Raw genomic sequence first — 19,071 nt, 5'->3', positions numbered from 1 at the left:
AGTTAACTTGTGGTACAGGCACATCTAAGAGATACTGCAGTTGCAAGTTTTGTTGAAAAAAGCACATTGCAAACACATAGAAATTATATATCATGTTATCATCTCCCTGTTCTGAGAAGAGCCTTCTTTAACCCTCAAAATCTTTAAAGTACATAATGTCTCAAATCTCTGGGACTAATTGAAGAGGGAGTATCAACTAGAATTTGGGAAGAACTGAAGATACTGTGTTGCCATAATGAGAACAGCATGATGGGAGTGCTTTCGCTGTTTTGGAGCTTTTGAAGTGATGTCTAGAAAACTACTTTCTGTCGGTTTTCAATGTGATGGCTTGCTTTCTTCCTATTTCAGTACTCGGCATTATCAAGAGACAAGCTACATAAAGCTGCAGCTAGAAGGACTGAGTCCCTTCTCATCTTGGAGACACACTCTGGAGAAGGGAGAAAAAGGGCGAGAGAGTTGATTCTGTACTGGTTTGATGTCAGTAAACCTGACACTTGTGAAACAGCAGTGTCTGACTTTTATGTCTCTGTATTTCTGGCTGTCCATCTAAGCTCATTTTAATGACCTTTTGCTGGGAAAACAGAACTTTGTGCTCAAAAGCTGATGGCCTAGCTAGGCTTTCTGTCTTAGGCTGAATGCCAAAAATAAAATGACAGTGGCAAGAATGACTGTTGCCTCACAGCTGTCTGGCATGTGTATTTTTCCCTTTCTATCTACTTCCCTCTGTGTGCTGTTCTTCAAAGTTTTTATCTTTTCCTGGCCTTAGATTGTTGACTTGTAAATAAATTTTGGAGGTCTTGCTAGCCTTTGCTATAGCAAGGGGAAGTATAGGAAGATTCAGTCTTCAGTTCAGTGTTGGCAGTATTCAGTTGTTAGCAGTGTAACAGTTGTCCTTATGTTAGCAGTTGTAAAGCTGGACATATTGGTGTGATGCACTCAGTTAGTCTGCTGAGAGAGTTAATGGATTACAGTAATTACTTCAGTCATCTCTGTTTTGGTAGTGTTCCTGTGTGCCCCTTTCTAATGCTGATTAATGGTGTTCTAGAGGACTGTAGATAGTTTGTGTGAGTGGAAATAAGCAGGAAAGAGGACACAACTGCTTCGAATCTTGGTGCTAAGATTAGATTGGGTTATGTTTTTGCATAGAAGACAAACGATTGTTTTAAGGAAAAGATTAATAGAGTTTGCCAGGGAGGCAGAGTGAAGTGTTTTTAATAACAATCTTGTTCTTATATTTTTTTGTTTACTTTAATTGATCTGGTTTATAGCAACAATTTCCCCACCCCTTCCTCTCTTCTGTCCAATTCTACTATTCCTGAGGTATTTTGAGTTTCCATGAATGTGTGAGAACAAGCCTGCTAGTCAGTGAAAGTCCTTATAGCTCAGCAGTTGCGTTGGAGACATGCAGTTGCTTCTCGTAGTTTCAGCCAAGCCAGGGTGATGTGTAAAGCAAAGAGAACCGAGTTGCTTTTGTGCTTGCCAGAACGGAGCTTTGGCAGTTTATCTTTGAAAATAGCTCTGCTAAAGCCGGAAGTTATTCTTGGCTAATAAATTTTCTTCTAACATCTCTTTGCAGCCATCGTCATCACGTGCTTCACGATCAAGAGGTTGACAAGAGAACGTGTGTTCCCATGAATCACCTCTGGGAGCAGCAGGCCCCCTACACTGTGTGCAACAGCTCCCTTTCCGAATACGGTGTCTTAGGTATGTCTCAGGGCAGTTATCGACAGATCTGCTCCTGCTTTAATAGGTCTCAAACAAAGTGTAGGAAGTGATGACTGATAATTAAAGGAGCTTTTTTCAGACTTTTCTTTAAGGTGGTTAAGTCTTCTAGCTGTAAAGTTTTGCTCTGTGACTTGAGTTTGCCAAGTCTCAAAACAAACATCTCCTGCTGCTAGTGGCATTTAATACTAAACAAACTTGTCGTTGTGCTTTATTCATTATACTACATGCAGTGTGAGTTATACGTCATCACATCTGTAACAGTTTTGTATCAGGTGGGAGCCAGGAACTGCAGAACAGCGGCTTAAAATCCAGCCCAAATGCCTAAACTGATTTTCCCCCATTCCCTGAAAAAAGTAATTCTATGCAGAGATTCAATGAATTTATCCTATTCATCGTCAGATTTGACCCTTATTGTCTAATTACCTTAAAGGGTTTTTTTTTAAAAGAAGTCGTTGTAGTATAAACTTCAAGGCAAGCACCTATTTTTTTTCTTACAGGGTGCTATGATCAGTCTCAGGTTTTATGTATATTTTAGTTTTAACATTCTAGAATAAATTAAAATTTAGGAGGGAAAGCTTCAACGGGGTGTGTGTTTATTTGTGGGGTTTGTTCTTTTTTGTGGTTTTTTTTTAGTTTTTGAATGTGTTTTGCCTGTGGTGTTAGACATGAATTTGCAGGTGTCATGCGTTTGCAGTGCAGAACTGTTCTACTCTCTTGAAACGATGCATGGGTGTGTAGGCTGCTTGGAACTTGCTTGTACTTCAAACCTGTGAATTGGGAGACTTCAGCAGCTTTTGGTAGAAAAGCCACAGAATATACTTGCATTGGTCTTGTTAGTTTTCAACAGGAAATTACATAATAATGAGAGAAGGTGAATTTCAGAGACTATACAAGCGTAGCTATACAAGAAGCAGAACTCAGCAGAAAAGAAAATATGGAAAAAAGCTGTAAAATAATTACATATGAAACCCTCTCAGGTGCTGGCATCTCTTAAACAATCATCTTTACATTTTACAATGTTCTAGTTGATCCTGGCAGTGCTGGAACATGCACCTAATGCTTTCTCAAAAGGGGAGGAACTGTTAAAAATAATCAGGGACACTTTGTAATACAGATGTGAAAATCCATCCTTGCCTTATCTGAAGTACTATTCTGAATGCGCTATTTCAAGAAAATAAATTCTTGTTAGTGATAGCATTAATCATAGTGAATTATATTCTTGGTACTGGACAGAGGTTTTACCTTCAGCCGCAGGAAATGGATGACCTCACTCTGACATGATGAGGGTGGCAAGAGGAATGTAGAGCACAACACAAATATCTAATAATTTATCAAAAATGTTGTTGATTGTGTGGATAAATAATGAAATATTGTTTCATATCCATTTTGGAGCTAATGTGAAGGAAAAAGATGAAACACTGTAGTAGATAAAGATAGTAATTGATAGCTATTTACTTCAAAATTCCAGAAATATTTGATCACGTAGTCATTTTTTCATATGCTACATATTACCTAATGCTAATAATACTAAAATTAAAAGTAGTAAGATGTAAAGTAGTAGTATGGTGTAGTTGGAGCATGGGCTGAAGAGCTGAGATTTTTTAGATATTTTTGTTAGCTCTGTGGCAGAATCAATGTAAACAGAAGTTTGTATCTGCAAGCTAATATAGTAACACATAAATGTGAGTTCTAAATAGGAGGGTGCAAGAGAGGATGTCTGTAAACATCAGAAAAACAATTTGCACAGATAAAAAGCAGGAATTGAGATTATGCTTTGTTTATTTCTAAGTTCTTATTGTTTGTCACAGTTTGATCTGGGATTTCTTAACTTGAGCCTGTCTGTAGTGTTGCTGCAAATTTTGTGGGTAAATGGGTCATAGATTTCTGGGTCTTTTTAAAAATTTATTATTATTACTTTCAAATAATGTATTCAATAGTGCAAGTGACAAATGTCTGGATGTGGTTAAAATCTGATTCTGTTCCAAAAATTGCAACTCAATAGGTCTAGGAAACCTAGTGTTGAGATGGTGCAAAGGGCAGTTGTTATTTTCACAATTCTCTTCTTTAACAAATTAACTAAGTGAGTTCTCTCTCTTTCTTTCTTGATATCGCCCTGCTCGCTATTGCTCTTCCACCTTCCGCGGCAACAGAAGTGTGAAAGTTGATTTAGTAACTTTGGCATACAAGCAATAGGGCAAATATACAAGTTTGTCCATACACTGAGAGCAAGAGTACTATTTCTGTGCATTTCTACTTTAGCAGATAAGATGACAGGTTCTTCAAAACTAATAATATTGATATTTTTAATTTCTAAGAACTTTAAATCCCTCATGTCTGAAATATTTTCTAACAGTAAATGAGGTTAAATTGATAAAATAGTTGATAAGTGATGTTTTACTTTGTTTTACTAAAAATGCCATGTTTCTATGAGGTTATTTTATAATTAAGTTTCCTCTCCCTTGCTAGCTTTTACATATCAACCTTTTCCAACATGTTTACTCTTGTGTATTGTATCCATAGAGAGCTGGTGTTGGGCTAAGCAGCAGTGTGTGAACATGTATCTTCTAGTTAAGCATCTCAGTCAAAGAAGAGGTTAGAATTGTTCACCTGATTGCCTGGTGACATCACCGGATCTCTTTTTTTACTACATGGAAGACTAAGTGAATGCCTGCAGTTCAAGGAGTTGATTATTCAGAAGTATTTTCTCTAACTGCTGCTTCTACTCCATAAGCCTGCTGCAAGGAATGATTTGGGATTAGTGCCTCAAAGTATTTGGCGATGGGTGGGAGGGTTCTGAGGTGATATAAAGGGGGGAGAAAAAAGGAAGAAAAATGCTGCCTTAACATGCAGCATTTTGAGATTTCCCTTAGTTTCTGTGAATTAGAGCTAAATAAAAATGAACAGCCCAGAATGATATAACTACGGGTTATTTCCTTGGCAGGTACATAAACCAAGAGCTGGCATCTGTTCCGAGCTGTGAGCTTTGCACCAAGTTATTGTTGAGCTGTTTAGGAACACCTGGGATATAGCTGCTCCATTAAAAGGATACTCTGACGAGATTGATTTACTTAGAAACAAAACAAAGGTAGTGTTTGTTAACTTGTAGTTCAAACAATTGCTTATGTTTTGTATACAGGAAGCTGCAGAGTGTGTGTACTGAGGCATTAAACCAGAGTGTTTAACAACCTCTGATAATTTTGTCTGACGCCTTATGTCTACTATTTTTAGCTGTATCCAGATTATTACAATTTAGTTGTGCATCCACTTGTCCAGCTATAAGTTTTCCATTTTACTGAATGTCTGAGAGTATAAGTTATGGCTGTGTGAAGCCATTTAAGCAAAAAAAAGTTTGAGCTTATTTGTTGATTGAGATGAGGAGAAAAGCAAAAGTAACTTACAGGCACTCTGTGCTGCCCCTTCAGCGTGGTGGGGGTTTTTTAGTTCTGTTTTTTTAAAATGCTTTAAAAGATCCGCTGTCTCCCTGTCTTTCCTTACTGCCCTCAAAATAAATTACTTTTGTAGTGTTGATTCTCTGTCCAGGAGGTGTGATTCTCTCTGAGGTTCACTGTTGGCTTTGAGAGGTCTTGGGCTTGTAGGAGCCTGTACTGCAAACATCCAGGGAACATCCAGGCAAGATAGACCAGTGTGTAGTTCAGCAAACTGCTGAACGATGAGAGCTGGAGTACAGCTTTTTCAAGGTGGAAGGTTAGGGGTTAGGGTAGTGGACAGGTATGGATGTAAACTCCTTTTTGCAAAACACTCCTAGGATGAAATATGTAGTAGTACTACTCATTCAGAACAACATTTTTAAGGTTAGGAGTAGAAAATACAATTACCTGTCAGAAATTGTCAGGAAATAGGACAGGCAAGTAATCAAGGACCAAGTTCTCAATGGCATCTCTGCAGAGCTCAAAGAAGGCATCAGTCTTTCTGTTTAATAGTCAGCCAGCAGATGGGTATTAACTTCAGTTTCTTCTGCGCTGTTTCGGTTTGTGAAAGAATGCACGTCCCTCCATTAGTTCCTATGCTTAGTTTTTCTGTTAAACATAGCACAAATCTGTCTTGGTAGCTTTTCTCATTCTGACATTAAATCCCTGCACTCATAAGCCGCCTGTAACCATTAATTAACATTCATGCCTTAAGTCACTTTGAAATCATATTGAATTAAGCTATAGCCTTACTTATGTTAATTGAAAAACTACACTTCTTAGGACAATCATGAAATGTGCTGGGGGGGAAAGCACAGCGTAATATGCTGTGTAAGCTGCCACTTTGCCTTACAAAACCTCTTCCTCTGCCACAGTGATGAAAGAACAGTAAGGGAGCACAGCAGGAAGCGGGCTAATAGAAACAAGCGCTTCTGCTATGCTTGTCATCTAGGGACTTTAATGAACTTCAGCAATTAAAACTTTAGTTTTGCAACCTCAGTCAAGTGCTCTATTTTTTTTCTTTCTTCTCTCCCCTCAGTTCGGAGGTTTACCCAACTGCTGTGATGGGCCCTTGTCCCCTGTGCCCTTGTGTACTCTGAGCCCTGACTGGCTGCCTGGCATTCGGGACCTGGCTGGTGGCTCTCTGCCACCTTTTGAGTGTGCAAATTCTTTACCTGTTGTTCTTTGAAAGCTACATCTTGCATTCTGATTCTCTTGGCACTGGATTTTCTCACAGCTTAAACCTGTTCTCTGTGTTTCTAGGTGTTGAAAAGTTAATCCCTCAAACTCCCAAAGTTGGCATTCTCCGGAAATGTTCAGTTCTTGTCTCTGCAGATACAAACAATAGAAGTTTTCTATGTCTCTACTGCAGTTTTTTTTCACCCTTTACTCTGCTCTGAGGTTGAGCTGTCGTGAGGGGCCTGGGGAGGCACCTACTCCCTTGCAGTTCATGTCCCATCTCTAGAGCTGTGGAGTCTTTCTCGCTCAGGTCACCTACCCTGACCTTGACTCCTCTGGTGCCCCAACAAATCCCTTTGAGGAGAAGCACCTCACCCTCTTTTGGGTTGTTTACCTTGCATCTGACTAGATGTCTTGCCAACATTTTTTCTTTTTTTTTTTTTTAATTTAGCAGTTCAGTTCTTGCTCTCTAAATTATATTCTCCATGTGCAGGTAAGAATAGTGATTTTTGACAGACTGCCTAGCAGTTGCTGTATTTGCTGGTGGAATAGCTTTAATATTAGGAACTCTAATGGTGTTTTGGCTGGTGGAAAATGAGTTCTGATATACCAAAGATAAATATACCACAGACACATGTTCCATGAAATAGTACTCTTGGCAGAATTAATTTCAAAATATTAATCAGAATGTATAGATTACATTTTAATATATTTTCCCAGATATTTTTATGGATGTCAGAAAACGTGCAGAAAGGCATATGTGTTAGGATCACACCTTTAAAGGCAGCTTCACGTGGGACATTGTCATCCCGTGGGGATTATTAGCAAAAAGTAGGCAAGATAGGAAATGAGAACTTACGTTCTTCCATGTGAATTTTAGGGTTGATTTTGATATCTGAAACAGAATTATGTGCGTGCTCTTACCAAGTAAATATGTTTACTCTTTTAAAAGCACTGTGAGATTATTGGTAACTCCAAGCGGTCAAGACCTCTGCTTGTTCTCTAAAAGCTGGATTACCCCATCCTTACAGAGAGCAACAAATGCACAAATAAGTCTTGAACATATTGCATATTTTCTCAACCATGTCACCCAATCAGTAGAAATGGTCTCTTAATGCTTGTGTAAAATTAGGATGGGATTCAAGCCTATCTAGGGAAATCTGTTTTTCAGATACCTTTGGGAACATGCACTAAAGGAGTTGTGTAAATCTTTCCACTGTTTGTACTGTGTTAAAAACAATAGAATCACACAAGTAAGGAGGACATAAATTTAAAAGATACTCAGAAAGAAAGGGCGTTCAGGCCATCAAGCCAAAGGAGTGGTCAGCAAAAGCCATGTCCTTCGGTAACACGCTGTCATGGTGACTCACAGATGAAAGGCCGTCTGTCTGACGTACCGGTCTCCTTTTGGCCTCTAACTTAGCGGTTGCCTTTTGGTGTGAGCATGAGCATCTGCTGGAGTCACGCGTGGATTGTTCAGAGTTCAGCAGTCCGGAAGCCAAGTGACTCAAACATTTCTTGCCATGGAAATGGTAAACAAAAAGCTGCATTGGAATTACCAAGGAGTCAACTATTAAGACCCACTACAAAAATGGTATGAAAAATTGTTTCTTCTGTGAAGAAACAATTTCACTTGAAGCTCTCATTGCATTTTCTCTCATGCAGTTAATTTGGCCTGCAGTTGTCCTGCTAACCTTCCAGGAAGGTTTGTATAATGACGTTGGATGAAGAGCCTGTTCCCAGAGCAGAAGAAAGAAATTCCTATAGTCCCAGTTTAGCTGTAATCATTGAGTTAAGCTGAAGCTGGTTTAGTTTCATTCATGGATGACTCATGTTAAAACTTCACATCAAGTGCTGGAAGCTGATGTTACAGGGAGACTTATTTGATACATACCTGTGCTCACTGGTTTTGTTGAGAGTTTTCCTTGTGGAACTGGACAAGTTAGTTTAAACTTCCTGTAACTGCATGTTCATTAATTCTCAATTTTATAAGGTGAAAATGTTGTCTTTCACTCTCATTTTTATTTTAATTTTTTCACCAGTTTGACAGTCAGCCTTTCAGGGAAGGTCCTACTTGTGTATGTTTGTGGCATCCAGCACAGGAAGACCTCTATCTTATCTTAGAGCTCTGAGTATCTCTCTGATAGTGAACATTTGAGCAGCGGTGCTGACAAAAATGACAACACGGAGGTTGTGGGTTCGATTCCTTCTCGGTCCCCATGTGTTGCCTGGTCTAGTCGGGAGGTGGCGTCCCTGCCCATGACAGGGAGGTTGGACTAGATGATCTCTAAGGTCCCTTCCAGCCTAGGCCATTCTATGATTCTATGATTCTATGATTATAAAGTAATAGTTGAACAAAAGTGGAAAAGGACAAAGAAGGTTTGAATAGGTTTGACTTAATCCTGAAATCTTCTCCCATAGCTAAGTCAATTACCTTGCAGGGATCATCATCATGGCTGGGCTTTGCGAACGAAGATGTGGGAAGGGCTCTACCCACACTTGCTACAAGCGCGCTGATGGCTAAAAAGGCCGATGCGGGATAGGCAAGTCCGGTTGCAAAAGGCACAGCGGACTTTAGCGGACTAAAATCTCCTTAGGCGGTATTGGGGAGGCACGGTTCTTTCTGCTTTGTCTTTTCTCCTCAAGAGTAATTCTATGTGCGTTCTCAAAGGAGGCAACAGCGTTATGGATGGTGTGTCTCCACATCTCCCAGTTGGAGGCCAGAGTTGACCACTGATGGTAGTCAATATGGCCAAAACTGAGGTATTGTTTCAGAGAGTCCTTGTTTCAGAAGAGCTCTTTGGGGCTCTTCTGTTGCGGCAGCTGGTGGCGAGTTCACCACAGAGCACAAGCCTAGGGAGGCGGTGATCCTCCATCCTGGAGACGTGCCCTGCCCAGCGCAGCTGCGTCCTCAGCAGCACGGCCTCAACACTGGTGACCCCTGCCCTTTCAAGGACAGTAACATCAGTCACGTAGTCAGTCCAGTGGGTGTTTAGGATTGTACGGAGGCAGCGCTGATGGGAGCGTTCGAGGAGTCGCAGGTGGTGGCGGTAGATGACCCATGATTCAGACCCATAGAAAAGAGCAGACAGTGCGATGGCTCTGATAACATTAAAGTAACTCATATGCTGTATGTGCCACATGTTGTTCTTTTCTGTCTCATAATATATTAATTTATTTTTTGTATGCCTGGAATGCCAGGCATCTTAAAGGTATTTTAGGTATTTTCCTATCATTGCTTGTACATTTTTTGGTATTATAGTTCTTATCCACTGAATTCTGCAAAGGGAATTCTAGAGGGACTCCTGCATCCAGTCACAAGGGTATAAATCACAAACGATTAATCTATGAGATGTCTATGAGAGATGTCAGTTGCTGGTGACCCTGTAGCAGTAGCCTTCTGTGTGTGGAGGATGTCAAGATGGTAAGGTTCCTCTTCCAGGAAACCTGAGAGTTTTTTAGTTGATGGAACTTTTCTCATTAGAAGAGTTACACAGTGGGTTTGATGAGAGTCAGAAACTGTTGTTCCAGTGACTTTGGGTTTTTTCATGGGTTCACAACAGTTTACTGCAGTTTACTAAATGTTGATGGTCACAAAGCGATATTGGATGTTAGTGATATACAATATTTAGGAGCATATTAAGTACCTGACTTATAATTGTGTTTGGGCTCATAGTCACCTTTGGGGATAGGGAAATATTATCCACAATATGAGGATTTACAGATTTCTGTGTTTTTGTCCTGTACTCCTGAGAATGTATGCAAGTTAAAAAAGAAAGAGATACCCAAATTAATGTATAGTATCTCTAGGTAGGTGTGCTGTCCTCTCAGATATGAAGGATTTTGTCTCTGCACCCCAAATGCCAATCTTAGGTGCATTTCTGTCTAAATTCAATATACAGTACTCTTATGCCTGGAGGTTGGGGGAGGTTGGGGGCCAGGGAGATAAACTGTGTCTCCCATACGCCTATTCAAATCTTTCTTTTAAAATAACAAAGACTATGATACTGCCTGTTCGCTGAGGATTGATATCCCAAATAATTTTGTTTAGCACCTGCATATGAGTGGGGGAAAAAAGAGACAACGCTGTGCACAGCTGTGCAAGTAATGCAAGTAGCTTCTTAAACTAGTAAGGGGCTGTAAGTGGATTTTTACAGGAAAAGATGGGACCTACCTCAGTGAGCTCTTGGGAAAAAGCCACATGGAAGTCTGAGCTGAGGGAGGGGTTTTAGTTGTTAATATAAAAACTCCTGATATTTAAATGTTTGAGGAAAAGTTTGAATGATTTGAGTCAGGATTGGAAAAATGTTATTTGCTAATCTTTGCAATGGAAACAATACTACCGAAAACCAGCATGGTTTATAGTAGGTCCACAGCAACCCAGTTCATGCTCTCATTCTGTTTTGTTGGGGGTTTTTTAATGAGAAATAAACATAATTCGCAGTAAGCTCGTTTCTTTTCTAACTCTCCTACTTGTTTGCTTCTCAGGCTTTGAACTTGGCTTCGCTATGGCGAGTCCCAATGCCCTGGTGTGCTGGGAGGCTCAGTTTGGTGACTTCCACAACACAGCACAGTGTATCATCGACCAGTTCATCAGCTGCGGCCAGGCCAAGTGGGTTCGTCACAATGGCATCGTCCTGCTCTTGCCACACGGGATGGAGGGAATGGTGAGGGCCATGGGCTGGCACGTGTGGGAGGGTAGTGCTGGCTACCGTGCCTTCCTCTGCGGCTGTAGAAGCCAAAGGTGTCTTGGGGATCCGATGATGATAGGAAACGGGGAGGAGGAAGACACTCTTTAGCGTGTTGGTCGGCTTCAGTGCCACAGGAAAGAATGTAAATTGATTGATTGGTGAGAACCTAAATCACCTGAGAGATATGTCAGAGCTCCTAGCTTTATGTCCTTTCTAGTGGCATGTACCACTCTTACCCCATTTTTTTCTTTTTTTCTCTTTTTTTGTCTCTTTTTTTTTTCTTTCCCTAGAAAAAAAAAATCATTAGTGTCTAGCGGTACTTGCTTGATTTTATTTTGCGTGAATTGTGTCTGTGTAAACACTTCACTAAATTCTCTCTCAGTGAAATGATACAACTTTAAAACTTCTTCAGAAATCTTTGATGTTGGGTAACTTTGATACAGTGAGAGATTGCCTTCTTTCTGAAAAGGAAAATGTTTCCACTAGTTGCTGACTCTCTTCTCTTTGGCGAGTAAGAGGGACTAGACAACGTCTTAGAGGGAAAGGGCATGAGCACACTCTGTATATAATGTTAGATGAAGTTCATATCAGCAGTACAGTCTGGAAATCTTTTAAATTATTTTTAAAGGTTACATGAACTTCATGTCAGGCTAGGTTAATTTGCTCCTTTTCAGCTGCATTAACATTCATGAATTGATGTATGTATGTTTCTAGTTTTCTGTTGAGAAAAGCATTGTATGTGCCACAGTGGCAATCACATCTCTATTAATGCTCTAGAGCCTTTCGCTATAAACTGCATCATTTCCATTCTCACAAACAGTTTATTTTATTTCCATTCAATTATAATCCTGTCCTGATATATTGGGGTGCATTCATATCTTGCGAGTGGCTTTCTATACCCATTTGTGTCTAAAGAATAAAGGATCTGATGCCGTTCACAAGAGTTTTGATAAATTAAATTTTTTTTAAAGAATCCTGAGGGACAGCCTGAATGTTCCCTCAGCAGGAGGTGTAATACTCTGCAGGGAAGCACTCGGCTGAAGGGAGCTGGTTCTCTGCTACTTACAATACATTTAATCTTTTTTTTTCTCTTAGCCACTTGGCAAGCTAAGACTTGCCCAGATCTCCTGAAATGTGCTTATTTTGCTACTTGTGTCAGGTTTTTTTGGAATATTTAAGAATTCTACCAGGCTGTTGAAATCCATTAGCTTCCCAGAGGAGCTTTCCATTACGGGAATGTTATTCTCTCTATAACTACAGTGCTGGGGATGGAATGATTTGGGGTAGGATTCGTAATGGGATATGGATCCCGTCACCTCTAGGTCATGCACTCACAGGCAAGTTGGCTGTGATTGAAAGACTCTGCTGCCTAGTGGCTCCTTGGGGACTCATCTGAAAGTAGCTAATGGGTTCAGTAGAAGTCTGGCTGGGTAGGTGGTCACAGTAGAAATAAACCCTGCCCCATCCCACGCAGCAGTTGCTGGTAATCTGCTGGTAGCATCAGCAGAGACACCAGAGATGGATGTGAGCGTCGAGGCTCTGGGTTGAGGTTGTTGCTGGGGCAGCGCGTGGGTGTACGTTAGGGAAGCCACGTGTGTCTCTTCTATCATCATTTGCTAGGAACATCTGTTTCCAGCGTTCTGAATTCCATGTGCTTGTGAAGCACGGTGTTTGTGCATGTATAGGTTGTACTTCGCACAGGATTTGGTTTACAGCAGATGGATGTGTACAGCAAAGGTTTTGCAATGCTGGACTGCTGCTGTGCACTATAGTTCTACATAGCTGCCTTTGCTGCTTGTTCTCAAGCCCTTCCCCATCTATGACCAGGTTATTTGGCACGTCAGAAGTGGAGACAGACTTCAAAAGAGTAGTTGGGCAAGGCACGGTTCTTGGCTGTGTTACTCCTTTGTTGCCAGTGGAGTGTGTTTTCCTTTGAATTCCCTTAGCCCATGGAGTAAAGTGAAGCTTGCACTTGGAACCAGGGAGGATGATGTGTTGAGTCAAGGTGGACTGCAAGCTGTCAATGTAATGAGTTATTTTGGACATCATATGTTAAAGATTCAATGGGAGAAGCTATAATGAGAGATGGCCATATAAAAAAAGCTCTTTATGTTAGATTAGGATCCATGAAAAGATTTGAGAGGTGTAATAGTTTATGTTTTCAGGTTAAAATTCTTCAAAATGGTCTCCAAAATGAAAGTCCTTCCTAACAGTAACTGCCACTTGAACAAGCCAAAGCTGGCAGCATTAGCAATAAATAAAAAAGCACACTGCATTTTCATACTCTGTCCAGCTTTCTCTCATCCTTTATAAACAAGGACAGGAGAGGAAAGATACCGGATTCTGTTACACTCCTTATTCCTGACACTGTCTGCGACCAGCACATATATTTTGCTAGTGTAAAATGGATCTATCGGTGTTTGTGCAGTAAAAGAAATTACTGTGAATACTGCTAGTGAGACATCAGATGTGAGCATTCAGTGCTTTGACAGAATGTAAAATACCTCCCGAGGAGGCAGAAGTCATAGGCTAGTTGACATGTACACATATTTTGATCCATTTTAGCTGAAGCATTCATCTAGGTTATTTTGTCCTGTTTGAACAGCATTAAAAGGGAGATCCAGAGTCTGCTTTTGTTGCTAATATAGCAAAGATAGTCGATGGTTAACTTGGTGTTTGCTCCTGTTCAGCATGCAAGTGTGGTTTGGCCCAGAGAGGTGTGAGTCACGGCAGTACCCTGAGGCAGGCACACAGTGTTTTCTCTTCCTGACATTTCTCCTGCTCCCTGTTGCCCTGCATTAGCAAGGTCATCCTTGTGCCCACGTGGACCTACTGCCCTTTCACTCTCTTTGTTGTGCATCTCTGCTGAGGCTAGAAATTACTTGCACTGCTGAAAACATTGGAAATCCATGTGAAACCTAGTCTTCTTCTATAAAAACAGTTTATGGAAGACAAAGGATTCCAGTTCTGCGGAATGTCCTCTCTTCTCACCACTGCTGCTGTTGGTGCCTTTTGCTGGGGAGGCAGCTGTGCAGCCTGCTGCAGAGGTGCCAGGGTGACAGGAGGTGCTCATGCAGTGAGTGACCTAAACTGTTGCCTAACTGCTGATTTGGCTTTTTATGTTTTAAATTATACCTTTACCAGGGTCCAGAGCATTCATCAGCCAGGCCTGAGAGGTTTCTGCAAATGAGCAATGATGATTCTGATGCTTATCCAGTAAGTAGATTTGTTAAAGGCCGTGTTCTTTTTTATTATTATTTATTTTTCTTTTTTTTTTCCAAGAAACATTCTTGGAGCTAGGCATAGTGGGTTAAGATTTAGCTTCAGACTTGGTATAACATTAGCTTGATCCCAGTAAAAGTAATGCAAGCATGCAGTACGTGCTGCTTCATTGCAAAGCTGAGGTCATATACAATTAATCTCTGGCAGCATGATCTTTTTATGGCTGTTCCTCAGGGCCAGTCATTCTGCTTGTTTATATTGCTGTGCTTACTGCAAATAGGTGTCTCTAGCTAATTTCTACAGGAGGCCAAGTGAGACTATTCCTGGCTTTTTGCAGTGGAGCTAAATTGTACTGCTGGGAGCATGAAAATAAGCAACTTCTAAATTTCATTCAGCTAAGACCTTCATACATTGATCATTTTTTTTCTGCAGATGAAGTACGTAGCTCTCCAGGATACTAGGCATCCACTTCACCGCTGCAGATTTCCTAAGAAATACTGCTATACATTATTTATTGAAAAGCCCACCAACTAAAAAAAAAAAAGTGAGCACTGAGGCAATGATAGTTCCAAAGCCATGTTCTTCCTCATCTAAAAGTGATTTTTGTCAGTGTACTGGCAGAATAAAGACCTGTTTGATTGACTACATTTAAGCACCATCAGTTGTATATAATAAGCAAGTTATAGGTAGGAGCTCAAACCATGACCAGGAAATCATGTAAGATGCTGTTCTGATGTGCAATGAGATTATTGTACCTATACCTATGTGTCTGCTTAAGTAATATATATATATATATTTAAGAATTTTAAAAAAATCCCAAACCTGTATTTGTAAAATACATAAATATAAACCATATGAAATTAATGTATTAAAATAATTTAAGCGGTTAGGACACCTACCAGAAATGGGAGAGAGTTAGCTATATGCCTAAAAAAGAATTATAATTTCAAGATTCTTCCCAGCTTGCTGAAATTAGTGGAAACTTTTTGCATTTATTTGCATACATTTTAAGGAAGAAATAGAAACAGAAAAAAATGCTTTCTAGGCATCCTCCCTGGCTAATAATATAATCTCAGCAGAGATCTGCTAATTAAATTTTTTGAGGAAGGGAGTTGCTGAAAGTCAGAGACAGGATGGCACGCAAGTCTTTTTTTTTTTTTCTGATCTTTTAGACATTTTTCTAATGTCCTTAATGCCTCTCTCAGGAGTTCAGTGAGCAGTTTGAAGTTTCGCAGCTGTATGAATGCAACTGGATCGTGGTGAATTGTTCGACTCCAGCCAATTATTTTCACGTCCTCAGAAGACAGATCTTGCTGCCATTCAGAAAGCCAGTAAGTTACTGTAATGGGATTGATTATTCTAGGTATATTAACGCTTGCATAAAGAGGGGTCTTTATTTGCTTATGACACACTGCTGAAAAGAACAAGAATTGTTGGTGAAAAACCGTAACTAAGCACAGGTTGAAGTCACTGATTTGATGGAATGAAACTCCCTTATGACTTACTGCGATTCTAAACTTGATTTTCATCTTTATTTCCTTCTGTCTGTGCAGACCTTCAGATGAGCTTGTCAAGACACTGTGCAGCTAACAGGTTGCATAACTGTAGTCTACATATCTAATTGCTGGCACTTCAAAAACCTAAGATAAAACCATAGGATGTCTTACTGGTTCATAGCCTTTGATTTGATTTTGTTCTCAAAAAGAAGCATTTAAAAATAGTTTTTGAGAACCCTTAAAGGGAGTAGTCTACGCAAATCTTTTGCATAATTATTCAAAACAGGAAAAAAACATTACTGTGTTTGCTATTCACATTAATTTAATCTATAGCGTATTCAGTTTCTGGGGTTTATGTGAACAGTGTTACACATGTTACTTGTAACCATGTAGATAAAGCAGCTCTTGAATGTTGGAAAAATTTCTATCTTACAGCTGATTGTTTTGACTCCCAAGTCACTGCTGAGGCATCCAGAAGCTAAATCCAGTTTTGATGAAATGGTGTCTGGTAGGTCATAGACAAATGGTTATAGACAAATAATTATCTGCACCAAGATGTGTGTCAGACTGTGAAGAGGCCAATCTGCCCTGAAGGGTTTGCCTTTTCCTTTGGCATAATTTCTGGGGAGCTGTTGTAGTGAGATCTAGCATGGACTTTTGCTGAAAAATCTGCTTTCAAGTATGGATCCTTAATTTTAACAGGCTTATCTGGTAACCAACCATTAATCTTAGCAGTGCAGAATTTGCAGGGATGTTCCTCCACTCTTTTTCTCCTCATATGAACATTGAACAGTTTTATGTACTGTCCTCTCACCCCTACATGTGCTGCACAGGTTGTAATCGCTCTGTGCCCCTTTGGAAGAATGAAGGGCCCATTGCTTCTTACAATACTTAGTTCTGGGGTTTCCAGTTTAAAAGCTCTGTAGCATGAGTTGTGTGTTGTCACTTTGTCTTGAACGTCCTCTCTACTTCAGGCTAGCCCTCAATAGTGGCTGAACTTCTTATTAATACTGAATTTTAATATACTTTCATGTTCCTGCTGAAAGAGACAGCAAGTAGTAAAGTATTGCTAACTCTCAGCTAACTCTTTTGCTCTGTTTGTAACGGAAAGCTAAGGAGAGGAAGACTGACTCTGGCTGACACAATGAAGCACAGATTCAGTCTTTTTTAATGATGAATTCTGCTGTTCAGTGAGACAGGATAGTTCTGACATAAATCAGTTCCTTTTTTCATATGTTTACGCTGCTGCTTTTTCTCCCCCAAGATAAATGGTTCAAACAGGAGCTTATTCTCCTGGTAAGTGGGTGTGCTGATTCAGATTGGGAGGTCACACTGCTGCTGTCTGCTACCTTGTTGGTTAATGTGGGAATACTTCTAATCAATCATATAAGAGAGCAAAGAAAAAAGTCTTTTAGGCCATCAAGTCCCTCTTCCAGTTTAATGTATTGCAAGCAAATTGTTATCTTGGGAAATGATATCACAGGGGAAAAGATATCTAGCAGTGAGGATGTGTATCTGAAATTGTATTTCATCACTTATACATGTAGCTCAGTGCTATGCTAATTCTTCCTTTGGCTAATGCTGTTTTAGCTCTAAAATAGAGGCTTAAATCACATAAATATGTGGCAGTAATTTATAATTGAGTAAATATTTCTACAGTTGCCAGATTTAGTTACATTATGAATATATGCTATGCTTTTATATGAAAATGTTCTAAAATTTTCTAAACCTGTGTTAGTGTTACATGGTTGCGATCCTCTTGGCAAGAAAAAACTATTTCAGGTAATTCTCTGACAAAAAATTGAACCAAAGGTGAGCTTTCCAGTCAATTTAAAGTTAAAAATGTGATGCACAACACAAAGCTAAAAAAGAATCCACTGTTAAATGTTTGTTAAGTGTGAAAGAGAGGATTATTGACAGTCTTTTACCTTCTTGAAACTAAACTGTTGCAAGTCTCTTTAGCAGAATTACTGGTCTGAAGAGCAGAAATAGAGAGGTAGCAGAATGCTGTGACTGTGGCAGCCTGCTGCTTGCTCAGTAAAGGAGTGTTACTTGGGCTGCCCTATCACCATGGCAGTTCCACTGAGAGCAATTTTCTAATTTTTCCTCTCACTAGGTACCACTTTCCAACGCGTGATTCCCGAGAATGGGCTGGCAGCTCATGCACCACATGAGGTCAAGCGTGTGATTTTCTGCACAGGGAAAGTATACTATGACCTTGTGAAAGAGAGAAAGAATCAAGACCTGGAGAAACATGTAGCCATAACCAGACTTGAACAAGTGAGCTCCCTGATCCTCAGAAGATAAGGTCTTAGTGGAGAGTTTCAGCAAGGGGTTCCTTTGCTTGTAAATAGATACCACTTGCCAGAAAGGCTAGTGATAGCGTTTTTATAGCACTTTGCTTCTTACAGGATACCTGATTCTTCATGGCTTTGTGAAGAAGGAACACATCAATAGTATACTGGATGATGAGATCCAGAAAGCTTGATGAGTTTTCCAGAACAATGTAACAAAGTGAAGGTTACAATATGATGGCACCTTAAATTTGTATATCCAGTCTGCTAGGTTTAAATGTTGTGAATAGTACACTTTGCAGCTATACTGTCAGTCACTAATTAAAGGCTTGTCGTAGCTTCTTCACTAGAAAAACTGGAGGAATGCAGGAGATCTGGACTATGATCTACTTCTGTTCATACTAGTGCAACTATCAATATATGTGTATTCACTTCTGACAGCATGAAATCAATTGAAGAAATATGACTCACTTTAAAGAACATATAGCAATTATATTACGTGCTAAATGGTTAATTACAGTGGTTGGTTTAAATACCTGACAGGGGACAGGCTTTTCTACCATGAGCTAATACCAGGTAAGAGAAAGCTTTGCTAGTTATTGCCTTCTCTTTCCAGATCTCACCATTCCCCTTTGACTTGCTGAAAGAAGAACTTCAGAAGTATCCAGGTGCTGATCTAGTTTGGTGTCAGGAGGAACACAAAAACAGTGGATACTACGATTATGTCAAACCTCGTTTCCGCACTATTGTGAACCACACTCGACCTATATGGTATGAGATTTTGAACAATTGCTCTATCTCTTGGGCTGATTTGTTTGCTTTTAAATGTAGTTGGGTTGTGGGTTTGGGCTTTCTATACATTTCTTTTTTTGCTTTTAAATTTGGTTTTGATTTGAGGATGTTATTCATTGGAAAGTCAGGTTCTTCACGGGTGAAAGCTTCTGAGTTTGGGTTCTTAGGTGAAGAAGGGAAAAGTTTAGATTACTATTTCTCAGATAAATCATGCATATCTTGCTCCTATTTCTAAAAGAAAGTG

At 39.9% G+C, this 19,071-nt stretch overlaps 1 protein-coding gene across 1 annotated transcript in view; it reads left to right on the top strand.

Annotated features, from left to right (window-relative positions):
* OGDHL (oxoglutarate dehydrogenase-like) overlaps nucleotides 1-18,806 on the top strand; it is a gene marked incomplete at its 3' end in the record, with an annotated part of 44,683 nt that extends 25,877 nt beyond the window's left edge. The window contains exons 15-21 of the mRNA XM_009874561.1: nucleotides 1,577-1,704; nucleotides 10,821-10,999; nucleotides 14,168-14,239; nucleotides 15,451-15,576; nucleotides 16,177-16,249; nucleotides 17,858-18,021; nucleotides 18,652-18,806. Of these exons, the coding sequence (XP_009872863.1) occupies nucleotides 1,577-1,704; nucleotides 10,821-10,999; nucleotides 14,168-14,239; nucleotides 15,451-15,576; nucleotides 16,177-16,249; nucleotides 17,858-18,021; nucleotides 18,652-18,806 (897 nt within the window). The remainder of the gene's footprint in view (nucleotides 1-1,576; nucleotides 1,705-10,820; nucleotides 11,000-14,167; nucleotides 14,240-15,450; nucleotides 15,577-16,176; nucleotides 16,250-17,857; nucleotides 18,022-18,651) is intronic.
* Nucleotides 18,807-19,071: the final 265 nt, after the last annotated feature.

The sequence above is a fragment of the Apaloderma vittatum genome, unplaced genomic scaffold (genome assembly GCF_000703405.1).
Source record: "Apaloderma vittatum isolate BGI_N311 unplaced genomic scaffold, ASM70340v1 scaffold34538, whole genome shotgun sequence".
Lineage (NCBI taxonomy): Eukaryota > Metazoa > Chordata > Aves > Trogoniformes > Trogonidae > Apaloderma > Apaloderma vittatum.
This window is presented reverse-complemented; position numbering and strand designations above follow the sequence as displayed.